The sequence below is a fragment of the Cyprinodon tularosa genome, unplaced genomic scaffold, assembly GCF_016077235.1.
Source record: "Cyprinodon tularosa strain WSP-4 unplaced genomic scaffold, ASM1607723v1 ctg44, whole genome shotgun sequence".
Lineage (NCBI taxonomy): Eukaryota > Metazoa > Chordata > Actinopteri > Cyprinodontiformes > Cyprinodontidae > Cyprinodon > Cyprinodon tularosa.
Window position 1 is genome coordinate 1,692,867 of NW_024039163.1, and position 14,655 is coordinate 1,707,521.

The following is a 14,655-nucleotide window of genomic DNA, read 5'->3' on the forward strand; positions in this document are numbered from 1 at the left end:
GCGTGCTGAAGATGCGGGAGAGGCAGTGGCTGCCCGGGAGAAGAACAGAGCAGGAATAGGCGGCGGCCAGAGGCCAGCCTCTAGAGCAGGGTTAGCCAATTAAAAATCATCAACCAGTAAAGGTCCGGAGACATTTTTTAATTATAATCTGTTACCTTTAACAGAATTTAACACTGAAATAAAATTAGGTGTTTATGCATACATGTTATACATTGAAAAAAAAATTGAAAAAAAAATAGAACAATTTTTCCACTTTCAACTCTAAAGTGTTTTTTGAAGTAGAGAACAACAAGCTTTCAGTTTGGTATATAGATTGCGTAAAAGTTTTAAAAAAAATCCACTGGACTTGGTTTCCAAGATTTAACTATGGAATGACTATGACCTGGATGACTGAGAATCTTCATCAGCATTTGGTATATAGACAATTTCCTGATTCACATATTTTATAAACCATGTGAACTGACCGTTTGTTATTTTTTTCCTTCTTTTATATGGCTTAATGAGAGAAGCAGTGACAAGGACATTCTAAAGCACATATCAAGGTGCTCATTCGTGAGCCTGGATTGATATTTATTTTTGAATATGTTCATGGTGGAGAATCCGCTTTTCTTTTACCAGTTCACCACGGTTCTTCCAGCAGTCCAAACTTTCTCTTCTCTCTTTTTCTCATCGTCTTCTCCTTCTTTCCAATCGCCCGGCTTGCCACAGGTTTGCCTGCTCTGAAAATGGCTCACAGCAGCAACCCAGACTGACACAACTCATTGGCTAATTTGTATCACGTGTAGCCGCTCCAGAGGGCTTTACCATATTTACAGAAGAAGTGGCGCAAGTGAAGTTACAGTAGACTCTCTTGTCGGATAACATGCGGTAATTTATAAATGTTTTAAATCAGGGTGGGTCCGGATTAGCCAGCAGGTGGATCCGGATCCGGGCTGCGGTCCGTTAATCCGTGATCTCTGCTCCATCGGTTAACTGCTGGAGGTGATGACGACAAATATAAAACGTAAGAAAAAAAATCCATAAGGAAAAAGAGATAAAAGACTATTGAGAAGAAATACAGATAGATTTCATAACCTAGGCTTTTTAAAAACTCAGTCTCCTAACACGGTACATAATATTAAAACAGAATCCCTATGGAAATCTACAGCTGCTAAATAAGAAAATGTTCCCTGTAAAATCTCTCATCTAATCTACTTAGAGAAAACCTGAAATAAACTGTCAAATGTATAACTTTTGCTTGTTCACTCTACAAACAATGGTACCATATTAGGCATGCATAAAATATGAATATCTTACATTGTTATTTTATATCCCTTTACTTTCTAATTGCTAAGGTAGCTTGCACTAGCAAACGGACCTTGCATGGAAATTAGCAGTGTGCATTGAAATATCATGCATGCATCAGGGTTATAAGGGTCTCTTTCTCCTTCCATGCATCATTTCCTCTTATCGTAATGAGAGTCATTTTTATTACTCCTATCATTATCAGACGCATACATCATCTGCCATCACCATCTCCATCCTGAGCATCCTGGCTCTGTTTCCCATTAACATCTTTATCTGCTCCTCCTCTGTGGTCTTCACTGGAGGATTCCCTGCAAGGAGCTGCAGAGCTGTGGGGGCAGCCCGAGTCCAGTACAATGGATGTGAAACGACAAAGCTGCATGTATTTATAGGCTATCTTGGTACAGAAATGTGCTGCTCACTGTTCAAGCTATTTATAGAGCCTTTTTACTGATGCCACTGCGTATAGTGCAGGAGCCGAAATGTTTCTCCTGGGAATTACTTACGAGACTCCCTCATATCTGCCTTCCACCATCATTTGCTGCTCTCTCACTCTCCCAAAAGCCTTTGTCCTCTTTCTTAACACTTTCTATCCTCTTTCCTCCTGACTCCCTCTCTCCCTACCTCCTTCCGTTTCACGTCTTCTCAGAGTCAATTTGCTCATGTCCACATTTATCAACGTCCCTTCCCCCAATCTGATTCCTGAACACCTTGTTGTTTTTATTGATTTCTTTTTATTCCTTTTAGCCCATTTTGACATTGGCTTGAAACACAAGTTATCTTTATAATTGATTAATCTAACATAGGGATTAATTATTCTGTGAAATTAAAAAGAAATGGTTTAACAAAAAAAGTTATTAGTGTTATGATCAATGTAAAAAATGTATAAATGTAGCTTTCATTATATTTAAACTCCTCTGCAAAGGTGTTTTTATTCCTTCAAAGGAAAATGATAAATGGTTTCTTCTGATCCAAATTGTAATGTAATGAATTTGGTCCGCCTATGTCAATATTTGCACCAGGTTTTGCTGCAGATTATCATACAGTTTGTCCCGTCTTTGACTAGGCTTTTCTAACACATGCATATGCTTTGATCTATGTCCCTGTAGCCCTGACTGTATGTTTAGAGTTGTTGTCTCACAGGTTTTGCGCCGTGTATTTACTCTATACATTTTCCCCATCAACTCTGATCTGCTTCCCAATCCTTACTCAAGAAAAGCATCTGGATAGCACATTGCAGCCATAGTCCTGTTTAATCTAGCAGTGTGTTTTTTGGTGATGTTTGACATTTTGCTTAAACAAAAAAGAATATTCTAAGGCTTTGTTTCTTTCACAGCGTATGGCAAACTGCAAACAGACGTTCCTTTTAACAATTGTTCTCTTCACATCACTACTGCAGAAACACAATAATTGGGGAGTTCATGGTTAGTAGTTGACATGTGAATACATCCTCACAGCTGACCTGTCTAAAGCTCCTCCAGAGTTACTATGGGAATATAGGCTGATTCTCTAAAAAAATCTTCCCTATTTTTATAGCTTAATGGTTAATTTGAATGTATTTAAGAGAAGATTTGTGAAAGAATTGTCTTTAATAGACTGCTTAACTAGCTAAAAGATTATATGTACATAATTGGAAGGATGTCAATCTGCATCATCTGCTCATTTGGTGGATCAGCAAACTCTTATTCCATCTAAATAATTTTCTAACTACTTTGAGCTAAGAAGTACAGTAACATACCCTCTTTAACACTAAAGCCCAGCTGATATAAACTCTAAAAGTTTACTAGGGTTTTGGCTTTATCTCTGATTAGTATTCCTTAGTCTTTAAAATGCAGCTTTCTCCAACATTCTCCAACCAAACCTTGAGACCACCTAAGATTAGGACAGCTTATCAGTGATACAATGTTTGAAGAGAGTAATTTGTAAGTATTTTTGGACAGAAAAGTTATTTAGATTGAAAGGGCAAAAAATTATTGGCCCATTGACAATACCCTTTTGAAACCGTGCCGAGATCAGTCCGAGCACGGTAACAGAGATATCTGTTGAATGTAAATGGCAGGCAAACTGAACCAGATCATGCCAGACAAAATCAAATCGCAATAAACTAGTACTGTTGGGAGCTGGAGAAGTTCCACCTTTCTCCAGCAGAGTCCGCCGTGGATCCTTCTGAGTGAGCCTCCTGCACAGCTGCAGCCCATCAGATCATCAGAGGATCCACCATATAAGCTGTCTTCAGACCTTGCCTCAACGCCGCAGTGTTGATCCAGTTGGTCAGCGCCTAAGCCTAGACTCTCAGTGAATCTTTGTAACTTTGAATCCAGCCTGGATTCTAACCGTTGTCTCTGTCTTCCAGGAAACCAGTTTCTCCTCTGTGGAGCTCAGGAAGAGCTAACCTGCCGAGCCGACCCTCAGAGCCAAACCTGAAGAACCTCAGTGAACTTCCATGCAGCTCAGGACTAAGAGCTGGAAAACCCAAAGCCAAGGTCTGTTCAAAACTAGAAGCGAGACGCTGAAGCAGCAAGCAGACTCTGCTGATCAACTCCTCTCCAGATCCAACAGTGACCTTCCCAAAGCTAACCTCAAGAACCCTCAAGGTACAATCAGTAATAATCAAGAAAGCAAGCTCCAACGTGCAACGCTAACTGAGCTGTCTCTCACGCAGACTCCGGTGAACCAGTCTCCAGGCCCGAACCAGAACCAGTATATTCAGTGTGCTTGTGTCCAAATAAACTTGTTGAACTTTTATTCCTGTGTCCGTCAGTGGTGTTCTGCATAATTGGGTCACTCTTAGAGTACCCATCATGACAAGTACTAGTCCATCAGTATGGCTCGGCATGGTTCAGTTGAAGCTCAGTTTTAAGATATTAAAGAGCGCATGAGCTCAGCCTCCCTAATCATGAAACTTCAGACATTGATAAAAATACTAGCTTCCCTACCTGGCCACACTATTTCCAGTGATGATTCCACTTAACAGTGTGATGTACCTTCAATGTCTGTTGTTGTTTCCTGCATCTGTAAGCCCTGGTAAAACTATCGTTTATTGTATCCACTTCCGAAAAGCCAACTCTGTCAAGTAAATTCACCAAAGTCTGTCTTCTTCGCCTGACTCTCCGCAAACAACAAAATATCACAATGATAACAAACTTCCTAAATGTTACAGGTGCCACCATGTTGATTCGCTTGATTCCCTCTTTCAATCCTAAAGAGCAGTAGTACCTCAGATCGTTACTAGGAGGCGAGGAACCGTGCTAGCGTGATGTGTAAACGGTTGTAAGGAACCAAGCTCAGCATGGTTAACAGATCCAAGCTCAGTCCGAACTCTGTAGAGATCGGTTTCAGAAGGGTACTGTAAATGGGGCTTATGAAAACCCTGCACAAGGCTCCTTCTACTTCACAGGTACTATGTGTGCTACAGGGCCAGGTGTCGGTTTAATTCCCACCAAAGTAATACAAAAGTTTGAGATGCTACCATTAAATTTGGAAAAAAGGGGTGTGAAAACTTCTGAGACAGTATGAGTCAATTCCCACAATGATGTTAACCTCTCCTGAACACGTTGGTCACTGTGAGCTCCTTTTACAGTAAAAATTCTGAGCATGTCCTTCAAGTATCAATCCTGCAGTAGGTTTTCCATCTGTGCTCATGAAGAACTGAGGGTATGTAAAAAAAAAAAAAAAAAAAATCCGAACTCGCAGACAGTCGCATACAAACACTAGAGGCTTCAATACAAAGTCTACAGAAGGGTTTTCATATCAGACAGCTCATTCTCACATTAGACTCATTATGTTTGGGGTGGAGCAGGCTATCCTTGAATCCAATGACATAACAGGATGCAGTTGATGTCACCATGTGAGCCTTCTAGCTGTAATAACACATACACATATACAAACTCGCTGACAACCAGACACACCTCCTCCCACATCCTCGACAGCATGTTGTGATGCAGAGTGGCGTCTGCTCGTCAAGCTGACAGACCGGCTCTGACAGCCTGGTCAGAACGTTGTAGATGAAGGGAGAAAAAAAAGAACTACTATAACAAAACAAACAAAAAAAAAAAAAACACACTGATTTTCAACTGTTCTAATCCATGACAACAAACAGCCTAGCCGGTAAAGGACAGAGAAGAACTAAGAAGCATCATCACTGTTTTTTAATCGTTTAATGCTTCACTCTCATTCTTCAGCAGTTACTGCTAATATTGGATTGGGATTCTCAAGAAATCATGTAACATATATGCATAAAGCATCTTCACATACAAAAGGGCTGCCCAAAATCTCAGCATATGGTTTCTGCATTTTTAAGATATATAGATATATAGATCTCTAAAATAGACTGTAAACATGCAAGTGGTAAACTTAGGACTTCATGGTGCTTGAAATCAGGTTTTGCATTGTGTCCCACAAATAAAAAAAATGGAGGAACACTAAAACTGTCTCTAGATTTTAGGAAAGTGGCCATTAAAAAAAAGTAATAAAAACTTAGCGATTCCACATTCTCGCACGGACATATGTCTGCAAATCTTCATGCATATCCAATCCCATGCACTATATTTATATGGCACAATAATTTCAGTAATACATGTCGTATGGCGAGTGAAAGCTGATAATTCATTGCTCACCAACCACCGCTTCTGAAATCCCAATGGGTATTTGTTCTGCTGCTAACATGAAATGTTCAATGACATAGCAGCAAAATTGTTGTATGGACGTCTTGGTGGCTGTGGCAAGGACTCTATCCAGAGTAGGAAAGGAGGTGCAGAAAAAACAGGCCCCAGCCACATGGTCTTTATTAGAACATGCAAATGAATGATGCTGGTAACAGTGGAACCAAAACGAAAGTTTTTCACAACCAAGGGACAGCTGAAGCTCTCTATTATAAAACCCCAAACATATGAAGGTGTGCACATGTATCACACAGAAAACACAAGAATAGATAACATATCTTTGTTGAACCTCTGTTTAAGTTTATTTTTAGTTTTTATTTGTAGTTGTTTTCCAAAAGTGTTATGTTCTTGAGTTACTCTCTGTTCCTCCCTTGTTTCCTTTCCCCTTGGCTTCCTTCTAGATGCTTCCATCCACACCTGTTCCTTGTCACCTCAGTCCAGTCTTTGTTCTGTCTCCAATATATTTTCTCCTGGGCAGTTCCTCAGTGGTGGTTCCTTGTCTGGCTCCCCACGTGAGATTTCCCCTGAAGTTGTCTGTTTTTTGGTTCCTTGAATTTTTGTCATGATCTGGCCTGATTGCTCCACCTTAATTGGTAATTTCTTTCACCTGTCGTTTTCCCTCCCTCCCGCAATTATCATTTATTCCTCTCACCTGTTTCCTTTCATTCATATGCTGTTCAGCCTGAGCATTCGGGGCCAGATCATTAGATGTTCTTTTCTGTTCAGTCTGGTCAGTTCTGTTGATTCCAAGGTTCATGTCTTGGATCCTGGCAGCCAGTGGTAAGAGGGTTTTGTGTCTGTCTCGCCTCCTAATCGTTCACTGTTCCTCCCCTGCTGAGTCCTCAGGGTTTTTGGCTCTATACGCTGGGAGGATCAGTTTTTATTCCATTAAGCCTGGCTCCAAGGAGGAGACCAGTTTAAGCAAAGGATTGTGGGCAACCGTATAGCTCCTTGCACAGCTAGCAATGTCAGGGGGTCACTATGCTAAATTAATGAATGCTAGGAAGAATCATGTTCCCTCCTTTTAGCCCCTTTCTTGCTACTAGCAATATCCAGATAACTTTTATTATTGACGGCAGATGTACGTCATGGTGTGCTTGGTGTGAGGATTGCTTTCGAGGCAATGACTCAATGCAATCTGCTTGTTTTCCTTAGAAACCTTTGCATCAATTTGAATGTATGATCCGGTTGAATTGTCTTTGTAAAGTGCCTTGGGATGATATTTGTTGTGAATCGGCGTTATATAAATAAGCTGAATTCAATTCAATTGAAGTGAGTTAGCTGTTAGGGTGATCATTTGAACACACTGAGGATAGTGAAGGTAAGCCTTTCTAAATTATGATGCAGCCTGCTGGGAGCATGTGTCCTTTCCTTGTCTGCTTCCTTCAACCAGTGCTGTCAGTCTCTTTGACAGTGGCTATTCATTGGTGGTACAGCTGAAGACAAGCAAAGAAACAGGTTGAACATCAAGCAGAGCCTGAAAGGTACAATGTTAACTATAACTCCAACTTTTGGGTTGAGTTATGATTAATGTCCACAACAAATTATGACAAGCAACACATGGTAGCATAATATCCTTAATTAAAACATTTTGCTAAAACATTTGTTCTTTTGAAAGAGTGTACAGTCATTTTTAAATGTTAATATAAACCAATAAAAGAACAACCGCATTTATCAATCACCTAATAGACTTTTGTGTTTTAGAAAATGGAAATAATTTTAGTTTTTATTTCATATCTTTACAAATGTATGAAAAAAAAATGCTTAAAGGAATTTCCAGACTTTCCTCAATTTTTAAGGAACTCTGGAAGCCAAGTGGGGAAACAACAACAAACTTTATAGAACCAAGTTAATTATTCAAAAGATGAAGTGTAGAAGTACTACTGAATTTTTAGACTTCATTACACTGCATCGCTATTGTGATGTGATGGACAGATAATTACAGAAACGTAATAACTATATAATCACACAGCGTAATGTTCTGTTTGCATAAAAGGTTTGAAGGTGACAGTAATTGAAATATTCTGACAATAAGGGAGGGAAATGTGAATAAAATAGGCACATGACATTCTTCAGAATTAGGAGGGAGACGGTGTTAGAAGGTTTAGTCAATGTCCATTACCTTGGTGGTCACTCTCAGTCGACCCTTAGCTGCGCTAAAACACAGCTGACAGAGACAGAAAACAACAGAGAAAAGCCAAAGACGGCGGTACAGGCAGGCAGGGAGTCAACTGTGACACTAATGTCAAAATACTACAACTACTGGTAAAAAAAAAATGCATAATTCCTCTGTATACACCATTAGCAGAGTTGTTTCTACTTTGTTTAGGGATTTTTTTTCAGAACCTCTCCCTCCTTAGTGAACAGTGACAGCATATGACTCACAGCCTGAGGAAATTTTATGGTGATGGCTTTTAATTTCTGATATCAAAACAAGTTCCTGGGAAGCACTTTTATTGAAAACCCTCTAGCATTCTCATTATCTACTTGGATAGCTGCCCTTGAGCAAAAAAATATTGAAAAGATAATAAACAATTCAATCACTTTTAATCCATTGGTCATGGCTCTTGTAGGTCTTGAATGCCTACTCTGGAAATGATTGTGTAATCTACAGACACTCATTCGCCACTTTATTAGGTGCACCTATCCAACTGCTTGTTACCGCAAATTTATAATCAGCCAATCAAATGGCAGCATCTCAATGCGTTAAGGCACGTAGACATGGTCAAGAAAATCTGCTGTAGTTCAAATTGAAAATTCGAATGGGGAAAAATGTGATTTAAGAGACGTCAAAGGTGGCATGGCTGTTGGCGCCAGGCGGGCTGGTCTGAGTATTTCAGAAACTGCTGATCTGCCATAGCTGTGGGGCCAAAACATCCAACCAGTTTACAGAGAATGGTCTCAAAAATGTCAATATCCAGTGAGCTGTAGTTATTTGGATGAGAACACCTTGTTGATTTTAAAGGAGAGAGGCTAAAAAGATATGCAGAATGCCTTCTCCAAATACATATCCTATCAGGATTAAAGTAGAATGGCTACAGCAGCAGAAGTCCCCACTGGGTGCTCAGAAGAAGAAACTGAGGCTACAATTCACTTAGACTCCCTAAGTTTGTTAATAACGGATCAAAAAGGGATGATTTAGTCATGAAACCCCCCTGCTGGAGCAGAGTAGCATCTAAAACATTCAGGGAGGTCTTTTGGACCAGAGATGTCAAACACTAATCTTATTTGTAGTTAATGGAAACATTATCATTAATAAAAATTAAAAAAAACTATAGAGTTTAAAGGTTTTGATCCTGAGTTAGAGCTTTCTTTTATTGCATCGGCCCATCCCAGACTCTACCAAAAGAAAAAGGTTTACCTTAAACTAATGGCAGATATTTGTATGATAGACAGGCTTTACATATGGAAGCTGCAAGGAGAGGAACTAGTGGGAAAGGAGGGCAACAAAGTACGAAAAGCTGACAAAGGTTTAGAAAGAATGAAGGAAAAAATGAATGAAAATCCTCAAAATATAGACTTTTCCATGCACTGCAGGACCCATGTTTAATAATTTTGTATAATCTGTTCAGATCACAGCAATTAGTTATTCTGACCTGCAATGGAAAACTAGTAATAGGTCAATTATGACATCACATCCTGATCTCTATAGGGGGCCTCATTTGTTGAACTTTTCGCCCGAATGGATACAGAGACACTGAAAAGACTTTAAAAGCTGTGAAAATGATTCAATGACAACATAAGGACAAATAGGAAGAAGTTGAGTAACTATGCAGCTGCAGAATGGTAATAAACTATCCCCTCTGTCAACGGCTCCACGCGCCAGCAGAGGAATCATTTGGCAGACGCTTTAACAGCCATCATGACACCAAAACTAACCTTGATTCAAAAGCCTAATTGAGACTACTGACAGACAGTCCAAGAAAACACGGTAGGTGAGTTAAAATCCCTGAAAGTAAATAAAAAATATAAAGAAAACCCTAATAATCCACTGCTTCACATGCTGCATGAACATGGAGAAACAACCAGTCATAGAGCTGATTCATGAGCTGCTTGATGCATTGACAGAGGGAGGACCTGCTGCGGAAATGACAGGCAAAAGGCACTCAAACACAATGACACTGTGAAAACAACCCACATTTCGTGTGTAACCCACAGGCGGGATGCGTCTGAGTGACGGTTTGTTTGTCCAGCATGCAGAAATTTACCAAACATTTCTAAGAGAGACATTATTATCTCTTTAGATCTCTGTGTGTTGTGCATATGTGCTGAAGGGGGTAGGGCATCACGACAACGCAAGCCTCCAGACAAGAAGGTGGTTGCCGTGGCAACCTCGGACGACTTGGGGAAAAGAAGGAGCGATAGACAGCGAGACAGAGAGAGAGAGAGAACCAGCATGTGTGCACTGACAGAAATAAGGGGGCAACATCCTAAGGCGAAACAAAAAGGGGAAAAAAAGAACAGGAAATAAGGCTCTGGGAGGAGTTGAGACTTGAGAAGCTTCTTATTCAATAGGAAAAGAGAGAGAGAGAGAAAAAAAGTCCAAATATACTGAATTATTGCAATAGAGAGATCAGAGAGGAACGAAACAATGATGTGAACATTGAAGTGAAAGAATGTAAGGGTGGGGACACTTACAGGGAACAGTGCGGAGGTAGAGGTTGTCTCTGATGATCTGCTGGTGGTCGTGGTCCACTGAGCCCTTGGAGAAGCGTAGGTTGAGGTAGTGCCGCAAATCTTTGTCGACTACCCCACCTGAACACGGAAAATAAAAAGAGATGTGTCAGTGTCAGGTCTTAGTTGATTACACAGCAGCATAAAGGAATGTCTTATTCATAGGGTGTCCAAAGATCTAACCAGATATCAAAAGAGCTTTTTGTGAACCCTGGTTCATATGATGAGATTGTACTAAAAGAAGGAATAGTAGATTGATTTGTCCGTCTGTTATTGTACTGTGAGGCTAAACACTTAGCTTTTGCCAAACCTGAAAACCTTTGTTTTCTTGTGGAAATATCATATTCCTGAGGATACAAAACAGATTAGTGGTTTGTAAAAATCTATACAGTTTGTAAAAATCTATACATTTAATTCGTCTTCTATTCCAATTTAAGACTGTTTATATCCCTGCTATTATTTGCGGTTTTTCCAATTTTTGTAAAGTCTGTTGTTTTTTTTTTATTTACAGTTTTACAAGCGTATCCGAATACGCTCAGTACATTTTATTGTTTATTTACTGTAGATGATTTTTTCTTTGCTTAAAACTTTTCCCTAAATTGTTGCTAAAAAGATCAAGCCCCGCCCCCTAGAAGGATTAAAGGAATAGTACACCCAAAACATGATTAGCCTTCATTTTCTACTCACCCCCATGCTGAACAACACTCTAGAGTACTTTTTTGATATCTCAAATGCATCTGGAGATCTGGGAGGCTTCTTGCTGTCTGCTGACATTCAAATAATGGAGGTGCCCAGCGCCCGAGGCAGAAAGGTCCACAAAAAACGTGTCAATATTTCTCCATACTGCTCGTCCAATGTATTCCAAGTGTCCTGAGTGGGTAGCATCCAGAATTTACTCGAAACGAAGTCATTTAGAATGTTTTTAGAGCATAAACAGTAGTGTATAGGATTTCCTGAAAGCGCGCACATGCGCGCTCACGACGCTACGGAAGCCGGCAGACCAAACCAGACGAAAGTGCGCATTCAGCTCGGCAAAGAACTCATGCTCTTCCTCAACACTGAAGTCCTCAGACATTTTTCTTTCGTTGTTTCTTTCTTTGCACAGGTAAACTGCACATTTCTTCTTCTACGCTTGCATTATTGGAAGAGCAGACGCTGAATGCGCACTTTCATCTAGTTTGGTCTGCCGGCTTCCGTAGCGTCGGGATCGCGCATGTGCGCGCTTTCAGGAAATCCTATACACTACTGTTTATGCTCTAAAAACATTCTAAATGACTTTGTTTCGAGTAAATTCTGGATGCTACCCACTCAGGACACTTGGAATACATTGGACGACCAGTATGGAGGAATATTGACACGTTTTTTGTGGACTTTTATGGACCTTTTTATGCCTCGGGCACCATAGACCTCCATTATTTGAATGTCAGCAGACAGCAAGAAACCTCCCAGATCTCAAGATGCATTTGAGATATCAAAAAAGTACTCCAGAGTGTTGTTCAGCATGGGGGTGAGTAGAAAATGAAGGCTAATCATGTTTTGGGTGTACTATTCCTTTAATGTTTACAAGTCGCAACTCCTTATCTACGTTTACAGGTGCCAGGTCAGTTGCCAGTTTGAGCCAACACACCATGAATCTCAGTCCAGGTATCCTTGGATAACTCTCCATCCACCTTGCCTGCTGTTGGTATGTCGGCGTGCCCCAGGACGGCTACAATGTATCTTACCACCACCAGCAAGTCAATGTGTGCATGAAGGACTGAATGTGGCATAATGTGCCTTGGGGTTTTCATACTTAATAAAGTGCTATAAATGTGCATGGTTTAACATTTATGTACTCAAATGTAGCAACATGTTTTCAAACGAAGATGCATATTTTAATATATGAATGGATTTCATTAAGTAATAACGTAAAAAAGTAGAAATAAACAACTTATATAGGCAAATATTACTATTCACATGGCAGCCTTATTAGATGCGTTAAAGTGTAACACATTAATATGTCAGTATCATGTTTTTTGGTATACTTCTTATTTCCCAAGTCAATTATACACAGAAACCACAAAAGAGAGTTAAAATTATTTCCTGAGAAAATTCTGTTTCCTGCCTGTTTATATTGCAATATGAACTTTACACTGTGCACCCATGTGTTAATTACAGCTAAATTCAGTGACCTCAGCTAGCAGAGCAGCAAGTGAGGGAGACTAAATGTATTTCTGTTTCCACTGTTGCCTTGCAGAGCTGCTGCAGCTTAGATTAGGGTTGACCCATTGATCTAGGCTTGCTTCAAAGCTCATTTTCTCCAAGAGCCACATAAACCATTCAACCTATGGTTGAGGAGTGGATAGTTAAAACATAGCATCTGCTAAAAATATTTCTTTTTTTTTTTTTTTTATAGTCCATGTGTATAGTGAGGATGTCATTCTACTTTTTCAAAGTCATAATTCTAACTTTCAGCATTGAGGAGGGGTTAAATCTGCTGACTTTTAAGTACAAACAAAATGCAGCATTTATAATGTTCAATTTGCAAGTTAACAAAACCAGTTGAGTTTGCTGGTTTACAGTTCAGTGACCAGATCAATGTTTGTTAGCAACATTCAAGAGAATGCACTTCTCTCTGCTTATATTGTATTAATCACATGCTAAGGTCCAGTTCACTCTTCTAGCTTGAAGACTTAGACTTAAACAGATTTATTTTGTCATTTTTTAAACACGTATGTAAACAAAAAGAAATTTCATTTGAAACATCTCTGGACCATTTAATTTTTTAAAGTGCAGCCTTGAAAAACATTAATAAGTACATTTTATAAAAAATAGTAATATAAATATATGACTGGAAATTGAATATTGACTGTATATTGATAAAATTGTGATGTTCTGACTAAGAGGTAGAACTGAATTGCAGCACAAGTTTAAAGTTTGCAATTAAGAAAAAAAAAAAATTTTTAACTGGAAATTTCAAGAGACCAGGTTTGAGACTTAAAAAATAGCAACAGTTTAGTTTTATTGTTCAAGTTTTAAGCATTAAATTTATTTTATACCTTAATCTGCTTAGAATATGATTAATTGTGGGCTTATCTTTCTATAAACCTAGATCAATGACTCATATTTTTAAGGGCAGGTGAGAAATGTTAAACACTCCAAATCAATTTCCACTTTATTTGGAAAAGTAATTCCCAGACCCGGAATAAAAAAATTATTAATTCAAGTTTGATTCCAATGCTGCATAAACCATGTGCAAAATTTGCAAAACTAGAGGCACTAACTAATAGTGTTGTCCAGTGACCAAACTGTTAGCAGCAAAAGTAAAAAAAAATGAATAAAAAACAATGTCCCTCGCAATGCATTTTATACATTATATACTTGTGCGAACAATTTCTCACATGGGACTGATTTACAGAGGAGAACCAAAAAGACCTTTTTAGTATCCACCAACTTTTAACATATGAGCCGGCCATATTGGATTTTAAGGTTGGTTGGGAATCACGGGTATCAAAGTCAGAACTTTTTGGTTGGCAAAGCTGCAGTAAATTGGGGATCCAACTTGAGAATTTTGGACTTCAAATATAAAGCAAAATGCATCAAAACCTGTTAACGAAAAAAAAAGTCAAGTTGCAACTCATTTTGCTTAGTTTCGTGCTAGTAGCTCCAACTAACTGTCATAGCCAAATTTAAAGAACCAGGGCTTTCGCACAATGATCTAAACACACACATTAGTGTAACTGTGTAAACCAGTGATCCCCAGGGACTTAATGTGCAATGTCAGCAGGTCAGGTAACAAAGCCTTTAGAGGACAATAACACCCTCTCCCCGGCTCTATGTTTCTATAGATTATGTGCTGTATAAGCTGTTTTTCTAATCATTAAATCACTGAAGTGAAACACAGTAAAAACAAGGAAAGAGCACTGCTGAATTCAGAGGCGTAAGACCAAAAATCCACGTGAAGTTCCACAAATAGTTTCTGCTGCCTGCATCTAAAACAGGAGGAGCCTTAGGAGGATGAGAGGAGGAGAGATCACTCCACATGCAACATTTGGTA

At 39.2% G+C, this 14,655-nt stretch overlaps 1 protein-coding gene across 15 annotated transcripts in view; it reads right to left on the minus strand.

Annotated features, from left to right (window-relative positions):
• The window catches only part of LOC119793075 (membrane-associated guanylate kinase, WW and PDZ domain-containing protein 2-like), a 136,862-nt gene that overhangs the window by 89,758 nt on the left and 32,449 nt on the right, over window positions 1–14,655 (minus strand). For all 15 annotated transcript variants that reach the window (XM_038300038.1, XM_038300041.1, XM_038300037.1 and 12 more), the window contains exon 2: window positions 10,584–10,700. In XM_038300038.1, the coding sequence (XP_038155966.1) occupies window positions 10,584–10,700 (117 nt within the window). The remainder of the gene's footprint in view (window positions 1–10,583; window positions 10,701–14,655) is intronic.